Genomic DNA, 9296 nt, shown 5'->3' with positions numbered 1-9296 from the left:
CTATATGCAGCAGGGGCCCTGGTCTGTTGTTCAAATTGGTACTTGGATATGGCAGGTGGTCACAGTCATATTCTAGGTCATAGCTTTATTGTTTCACTTTTGTATGATCTTGTAGGTCTTAGGCTGTGAAAACAGTTAGAACATGTTCTATAGCATTTGAAGGGAACAATTACCTCAAATTTGGCTCATAGTAGTAACCAGATTTTAAATGTGTGCAGACAATGGTTAGCTGAGAAATTTGCTTATCTGCAACTTACGTCTGTGCTGCAAACCATTGTACCATTTTTACCATTGTAAAAAAAAAAAAAAAAAAAACTCCTAAAACTGCAGTGGAAGTCATTTAGGGCAAAAAGATCCATCAAGCCTGAGTTTCCCAACTTTAAAAGATCTGACATCACAGCAATATGGTGATTGTCTTATAAAATACACAAAAGTCATTATATTGTTTCTTTCTTTAACAGGTAATTAATAATTGTATTGGAAGACATTTTAAAGTCACCCTCCCAACCCTGCAGCTGTAACGTCTGTGTATTGTGTTTCAGAGATATTTACTGTAATTAGCATGCCAACTACCCTCGGCCCGTCCTGTCTTGTAAAATGTAATATCAGTTGTGCCTTAAGAGGGGAGTTACTGCACTATTACTACAGCTCTATTTATACAAAGACTGTACAAAAAAGCTTGGCAACAAGTAAGCAAGGAAGTTGGACATATACCAATTGGTACGTGTTGAAAAGATGTATGTCAAAGCTATTGATTTTTACTATGAAATTAGTTAGCATAGCCCTGATCGATATCAACTCCATTCAGAAAAATACATTTTGAAAGCTGTCCATCATGCTGTAGTTATTTTGGCATCGATTTGATAAGTTTATTATGGTCATAATACAGAGAAATCACTTTGTTTGGGGTTTATACAGCTATAACATTACTAAGAGCATTGCATCACTTCAGACCTTATTCTCCTGTCATATTTTAATTATTTTTAATCTAACTAATATAATTTCTACACTCTGTAATATGTTCTTCCTACAGTCACTGTTCTGCATCTATTTTCTTCTATTTACAAACTGCAGATCCCAACAAAAGTTAGTCAAAAGGTTTCTCAATGTCTTGAAATGACTGAGAGGTGTTTATTGCACATTGTCCTTGGGCTCAGATATAACCACATGACATTCATAGAGCCACTACAAATGCCTTTAGCAGACAGAGGCAGATTGCAAAGGCCACATTATATCAAACTTAGACTCACACCCTCATACTTACTGGCTGTGTCTCACATCCACACCCCCAGCATACCAAATATGAAGGTTCAATAGATATATCAAGCACGGTATCTGCAAAAAAGCAACTTCTAAATCAATAAAATGACATTTAGAGAACATTTGTTATTTTGCTAGTAACTGAATTTAAAACTTTGTTTCATGAAATAATGATGAAAGCTGAGTGTGAACATCACAGTTGCAGCTGTTGTTAGGCAACGCCAGGTCACCACCGTATATATTGGCACTTGCTGATACTTCATGCTGTAACTCCACACTCCTTGTTGGCCTGTCATTGTTTCTTTCTATTTACCCTTGAGGACAAAGATAACCCTGTGAAATTGTTTTGGGATTCCTTCTACTGAGCTTAAGTGAAAGCACTGTCATGTGTCCCTGCCAGCAGTGGATGTACCATTGTGAGAGTGTGTGTTTGTCATTAAATTGAAGGGGGAAAAGTGATGTTTCCACTCTGTAGTTGATTTTCTTATATGATTAAAATACTGAAGGCAAGCTGACATAGTATTTGAGCATTATGGGCAAGAGAATATGAGTTATTTCTGATGTTTATTTGGGTTTTCACACATGCAATAATCTTTAAAAAAGTAAAAGGGACTTCTCCAGCATAATGTTTTGAACTTCTTTTAATATTTGGAATCTTTTGGAAAGTGAGTTCTTTGAATTCAAAAATGGCTACAGTCAACACCAGTGTCAAACCATTTATTTCTGCACCATGCAAAGTATTAAGCTGTCTACAATGTGATAATTTGTCTCAGACATAGTTGGGGATGACATCTACTCCTCCAAGACCTCTGCATTGCATAACAAGACCCTTTCAACACTTGATGCTCCACATCTCAGGTCCTAACCTTGTGTAGTCTAATTAACTTTCACATATAGCTTTCCCTATATTGCAGTGCCATTCTTAGCTGCTATGTGAAGAGTTGGCCTCTGACATCGTCTTGTTGTTGTGGATGTCTGTCATTCTTCGTGTCAGCCACCTGATACATCTGTCCACCACATACTGGTAGCCTGTTTCCAGACTTCTTCTTCAGTGGAAAAAAGATCACATCATCTCACCACCTGATCATTATTATTATTATTACTTTCTAGATTAACACTGAAGACATCAAAACTATAAAATAATAATAATCACCTAGTTTTCCAACAATCTTGAAAGACTTCCCACATATTTCCAGCACTTGATGGCTGCTTTTCATTAACTCTGCAGTCCACCTCATTCCAAAATATCTCACTTGGGTTTAGGTTGGGTGATTTTGGAGGCCAAGTCTAATGTAGCACTCCATCACATTTCTGCTTGGCCCTTACACAGGCTAATGGTGTGCTTTGGTGGAGGGGATGCTTTGGTGTGCCCAGCAAAGCATCCCCACACCATCACACCTCATCCTTCATGCTTCATGGTGGGAACCACACATGCAGATATGATCCATTCACCTTCTCTATGTCTCACAAAGATAGACCTTCACGTCTTCATGTAATGATGGACTGTCATTTCTCTTTACTTAGTTGAACGCAAGAAATCCAGTAATTAATTTTTGACAAAGCACGGCTGTCAATTGAAAACCGGTAACACTTTTTTTGTTTAACACATAATTTCATATGAGTTATTTGATCATTTTGATGTCTTCAGTGTTAATCTACAGTGCAGATACATTGAATTATAACACCCAGTGGTGGTGTAAATAACAAGGTGCTGAGCTCAGTGCTGCAAGTCCAGAATTTATTACTTAAACAAGTAAAGGTCAAGATAGCTGTCAGGGAAAGTGTGCAGTCTCTTTACAAGGTGATAATGTGGTCCTGTATGACTTGAGATAATATGACAACCTATACACCATCTTACCGTGCACTCCTCATAACTCAACTTTCACAACTCTATGCCTTATGTTTAATGTGCTGCTTTAACCTCGAGGGAATTGTTTTGTTACCAGGGTGGAACATACCAATCTGTGTTGAGATTTTCATTCTCAGCTGTCTTACACTTGTCACAACGTCTCTCCTGCTGTGGTCCTCCTACAGACAAAAACAGACTGGAGCAGCTGACGCGAGCAGCAACTTGTCAGACTGAGGTGTATGGAATCTGAAAATGCAAGGTGGAGAGAATAAATCTGCCTCTATGTAAAATTATGAAGAGGTGTAATTTTCTGTCACATTTTCTGCTTTTTTCTAAAGAATAGAACAGATTAGAGTGCAGTGTAAATATTTTGTTGACATAGGGCACCAATGAAATATTAACTGGCTACATAAGTACTCAAGAGGTAAAGGCCCACAGATAAAGCAGAGAAGGGTAACTTTTGGCTATGAGAGAGAAGGATGGGGATTTTGATGCCATCAAACAAGCAGGGCAACTGCAGGGGGTGGTAGAGAGACATTTTATTCAAGCAATCTTTGCTCCTGCCCCAGATATACCCAGGTTAAAGAAAACTACAATGAGCCATAGGAGGTGTATAACACAATAACCTCTTGTGTCATCAAAGCTTTGACAAGCTTTGCACATTCCTCACACTGACACAAACATATTTGAATACCGTAGTAGCGTAAGTAAAGCTTCTGAATATTACATTTTGTACAGCATGAGGCACCAGATAAATGGAAATATAAAAGTTATATTTTCTGACATTGTGGCTCCACATAAGTTACATTGGATATATGACCCATTTTTGAGGACACACAGGACAATAGTGTGACAACCTGGGAGGGGCTAACGCAAATAGACAACGATTCACACACAATTTAAAGTCACCAATCATGTGGCCTAACCAACATGTCTCTGAACATGCAGGTTAGGCTGCATGGCCCTGCCGCGAAGGTCCTGCAGCACAGGGTTTTAAGTATGTTTACAGGAATGTATTCAAGCTCCAAGCTCTCTAGCAGACCTTTTAAAACCTGCTCTGCTAGCAGCAACCCTGACTTGTACAGTGTTATGCCCAGTTTGTTTAAGGGCACAACCAAGGAGGGAGAACAACGCAGTGACCAGTTAAATTAACCATACATTTATTTAAAGAACAGAATTTAAGTGTAGGTCAGTAATCAGTGGTGTGGTGAGAGGTGTTATGTGCAAGGTGTATGAGTGTAATTATGAGAAAACAAAAGAGCCAACAGAACACAACCAAACAAAACTATGCTGGGGTACCTGGAGACACCAGCCATCCAGGAGGGAGTGAGAGAGACATCTTGGAAAGACCATGCCTTTATAGATGAGGCCACAGGTGGGGTGAATCTTCCCAACAAGGTGGGAGGGAGACAGGCAGGGGAGAACCTGGGAAGGGAGAAGCACAGAGAGGCCAGCAAAACACAAAATGGCCAAGGGCCATCACAGCACCAACAGGCCTGCCTGCCTCCATGTGTTGCTACCAGGCTCCACAGCAGACCTACTTAAAGACAAACACATAGAGGAAAGAGGAACTGTTCTCTTTCTCTTTTAAATCCTTAGTGTTCAAATATCAATTGTAGTAAATATAACTTTCACCAGAGGGCAGAACAGTAGCATTAGAGAAGTTCTCCATCCCGTCCTCAATGAGTGAGGGTTTAACAGGAGAGAGAGTGTGGGGCTTTCTTTATCCAGCTCTGTGTAGAGGTTGCACGGAGTTGGAGGTTGCATCCTTCATGAAAAACTCTGTAGCCAGTTTGTCCAGAGGATGTTAAAGGATCCGATGGCTGAGACACAGCTGTCATTTTTACACAGGTCTTATCATTTGTTTATTCAACCAGCCTTCTGCCTCAGATCCTTAACCATGATGGAAACTCAGGATGAGGCCTTACCATCCTTATAATGACATTGATTTTGTCAAAGTGTGAGTCCATGACTCACTTGACATGACATGACACCCTCACTTAAAATCTTTGACTTGAAGAGTTACCCAACAAACATGATGTTGTTGATGGGATGACAACAAGTTTTGACATCATCTCTTTTTTCAGTTGCTCAAACTCTTCCTCCTCCTGACATATTACAAAGAAACATTTATGTTTAACTTGTTCTGTCAATGTTGACACCATTTATTTGGAAAATTTTCACTGTTCCTCATCACAGTTTAATCTTTAATTACCGCTAAAACACGTAAAGTAATGTGTCAGTCTTTGATTTTAACATTTTCAATAAGGTTGTTTTTACAATATTTGATGTTGTTTGGTGACAAGAATGTGTTAAAAACAACTTCATCTGTGTGCGTCTTATAAACGACAGAGAGATGGTTAAATGGAAGAGAAGAAGTGTTGTCATGTAAACTGCTAAAATCATGAACAAAGTGCAACAGCAAATGATCAGGGGAGGTTGCTTCTGTTAACAAGTCAACTCTTTATTCTTTGACATGGAACACAGCCCTTCTGTTTATTCGCTATCATCAATGAGAAGTGAAAAAAAATTCTCACAAAACTCCTGTTTTTCAAATATTATTTCTGATGAATTTCTTGATTTAATGTAATAAATGACCTTTAAAATATCTGGATCTCTCCAACATTTGGCCTGACGAACACAACTGCTAAGATCTGAGCTGTATGAGCAGCAGCTCTGCATGAACGTCCAATTTAAAACCACACCGCTGTGTTTATTGATAGTTGACCATTGAAGTACGTACACATCTACAATATTAATCTCTTCTAGCTACAGTAGTCAGAGTCATGACTGCAACACAGTGCTGCTCATGAGCAGCATGTGGAGTAAGTGTGGAGTAAATATATCTAGTATATATATATATCTATATTATATATATATATATATATAATATATATATATATAGTATATATATACTATTATATATATATATACAACATACATACATATATACATATACACACACCACTACCGGTCAAAAGTTTTAGAAAAACCACACTTTTCAAGTTTTTTACTAAAGATTATTCTGTTATTGTGTCATTGCACTCTGAATGAAAGGATAGAACAATAAGCAATTTGAGTTGAAAAAGAAACTAGAATAAATTCCATTTATAGACCAAAATGTATTCTAAACTTTTGACTCATCAAAGTAGCCACTTTTGGCAGATATAACAGCTGAACACACTCGTGGCATTCTTTCTACAATAGAAATCAAATATTCTTCAGAAAGTTCTTCCCAGGTCTGTTGCAGAAGTTCCCATAAATGTGTGGCCCTTGTAGGTTGCTTGGCTTTAACTCTTCTGTCCAGTTCATCCCAAACCAGCTCGGTGGGGTTTAGGTCTGGAGACTGTGCTGGTCACTCCATGTTTTCAAGCTTACCATCTTGTTCTTTTTTCTTGGGGTAGTTTTGGCATAGCATGGACTTGTGTTTTGGGTCATTATCTTGCTGTAGGATAAACCTCTGACCAACTAGGCGCATACCAGAGGGTATTGCATGGCGCTGCACAATGCTGTGGTAGCCGTTTTAGGTTCAGGGTGCTGCTCACTCTGTACAAGTCCAGCAAAACAGCTCCAGACCATCACACTTCCTCCTCCATGTTTGACAGTTGATGTCACACTGTAGAACCATCCTCTCGCCTGCTCGATGGCATACAAAAGTTCCTGCGTGATGAACCGAAGATTTTAAATTTTGATTCATCAGTCCATAATACCTTCTTCCAGTCTTCAGTAGTCCAATGGCGGTGTTTCATGGCCCAGGAGAGCCTCTTTGTCTTATTCTGACGTCTTAGCAATGGCTTTCTTGCTGCAACTCGCCCTGTCAAACCTTCAGCTCGAAGTCTTCTCTTCACAGTTGAAACTGAGACTTGCTTACTACGACCACTATTAAGCTGTGCTTGAAGCTGTTGTCCTGTGAGCCGCCTATCACGCAAGCTGTTAACTCTCAGAAACTTGTCCTCTGATTCAGTTGTGGCTTTGGGTCTGTCAGACCGCTTCCTGTCAGAGTTTCCCCCAGTTTGTGAGTGTGTTTTGATGGTGAAGAAAACTGTACTCACTGACACCTTGAATTTCTTTGCAATTTCTCTGTAGGAAAGACCTACATTTTTAAGTGCTATGATGGTCTGTCTCTCGTCCTTTGTTAATTGCCTTTTTCTCAACATTTTTGTAGCAACACACTACTTTCTGCAGTACGGTACTGTTCACCTGATGCTCATGAGGGTCTGGTACCACAGTGTTCCAACAGTGCTTTTATGCAGACAGAGGGGGTTATAAGTAATCAAGAAAAGTTGGAACACGTGTAGGAATTAGTAGCACCAGCTTTCAAGCCTGATTCAACATTCATTGCTGCAGAACAGCTTTAAATTGTTAACCCACTTTGTCTTCCCTGAAAATGGCCTTTCTGTATAATTCTGAAATGTACATTATTTTTCAGTTTTGGGTAACCAAACCTTTTTTTTTAACCTCTGGCTGTTCAGTACTTACCTTTGTACCATTTCAAGCTGTTCATTGGGCTTGCACGACTTGAATTGCAATAAATAACTGGAAAAATTAGGGTGTTCTAAAACTTTTTTTGGACCGGTAGTGTATATATTATATATATATATATAGTATATATTATCTATATATATAATATATATATATATATATATGTTTTTAGTGCATGTCTCTGTTGTGCTTAATGTGATATTTAGTATAAAAGAAGATACAGCATACAGGCTTACAGTGAGCCATGTGATAAAAACTTATGAGTAATTATCACCCTGACAGCCCTCACTCTGAAGTTGTGAACAGGAAGGGTGAAGTACCTAAATAAAAACAACTCTGTTTGTTGCAATGACTGGCAGGAAGTTGGTTTCTGTCTCTGGCTGTGTGACGGCCCCAGGCCTGGGTTCTGGGTCCTGCGTGCAGCGTGCTGTTGTGTTTTGTCTCTTGCAGGTTGGAGGTCCTGTCATTAGGTTGACTGGGAGCACCTGGCCAGCGCTCCCAGTCAGGCTTATTTAACCTCGCCTCATCAGACGCCATCCCTCTCTCTTTTCGTTTGCCTCATCCTGACATCACACCAGCGCGCTGGTTTTGTTTTGTGCTTGTTCATTTTGCACTAACACATTTACCATCACACCCATACACTCACCTACACTGCTGACGCTCATTTCCACACTCCATACAAGTATTTACTTTAATAAACGTTGGTTTGTTCATAACTAAGTTGGGCACATCTCCTCTTTTGTTGCGGTCCACGAGTCGGTCGTAACAAACTGGGGGCTCGTCCGTCTCGTAGGTCGGTTTATTTTTTTGTTTGTTTTGACGTGCGTTAGTGTTTGTTTCTGTTGAGGACACTTTGGTTGGAACGCTTTGTTTGTGCGGAAGCAGGTATGGAGCCCAATTAAGTGACTGTGCGTAGGGAAAGCCCTTAATTGAGAGGTTGGGTTTTCTTGCGAAGGTGACGTCATGGTAGGATTCCCTGTTGGTCACCGGTAGTTCGCCTAATATGGTGAGTTTTGATTGCGCTCGTGGAGATGTGCTTTTGGAGAGAAGGTAAGTGTCGGTCCACCTGTCCACCTTGAAGGCTCCGTCAGCCTGTCGGCACACTGGCTGAGTCTCGTCACCTTGCATTCTCTTGTGTTCGTTAAATTGTGATGGATGAAGCTGTTGAAGCGTTTGTAAACGCGCCATCTGAAGCGTTGTTGGATGGGTACACGAAGGATCAGTTGGTTAAAATTGCGGGCTATTACGATGTTGAGTTTGTTGATAAAAGGGTGAAAGAGACAGTGAAGGCAAATTTAAAGTTCAAGTTGTTAAAAATGAACGTACTGTATTGCATGCGGGAGAGGCTGCATCCGTCTCCGCAGGCGCTGAGGATGGAGATTGAGATGGAGAAAGTGTTGTCTGTTGAGAGGGTGAGACAGGAAACAGAGCAGGCGAAGATTGACCTAGAAATGAGAAAGTTAGCCTTGGTTGGAAACGAGAAAGTTGTGGTGGACAGGCACGGACTGATAATCTGGCATACCGTGCATTTGCCCCGTAGGCCGACGTGCTATTTGGGCTGATAAGTCCCGATATTTTTTATTTTTTTAATTTAAATTTTTTTTTATATATTGGTCTGACCGATCCATAACCAGTAGATCACACAGCCCAAACACACTGTTGAACAACCACCCCGTTCGCTTTGGTCCCGCCTACAGGCAAAAAA

The 9296-nt window shown here is 40.0% G+C and overlaps 2 protein-coding genes across 4 annotated transcripts in view; one reads left to right on the top strand and one right to left on the bottom strand.

Annotated features, from left to right (window-relative positions):
* The window catches only part of LOC104927518 (sialic acid-binding Ig-like lectin 12), a 311739-nt gene that overhangs the window by 155360 nt on the left and 147083 nt on the right, over positions 1-9296 (bottom strand). The window lies entirely within an intron of this gene.
* The window catches only part of LOC109141702 (sialic acid-binding Ig-like lectin 7), a 4467-nt gene continuing 3714 nt past the window's right edge, over positions 8544-9296 (top strand). Inside the window, exon 1 of one of the 2 annotated variants that reach the window (XM_027274257.1) lies at positions 8544-8597. In XM_027274257.1, coding sequence (XP_027130058.1) covers positions 8595-8597 — 3 coding nt within the window. In that variant the 5' untranslated portion in view covers positions 8544-8594. The other variant, XM_027274258.1, reaches the window with a different exon arrangement.

Source organism: Larimichthys crocea, chromosome XXIII (assembly GCF_000972845.2).
Source record: "Larimichthys crocea isolate SSNF chromosome XXIII, L_crocea_2.0, whole genome shotgun sequence".
NCBI classification, from domain to species: Eukaryota; Metazoa; Chordata; class Actinopteri; family Sciaenidae; genus Larimichthys; species Larimichthys crocea.
This window is presented reverse-complemented; position numbering and strand designations above follow the sequence as displayed.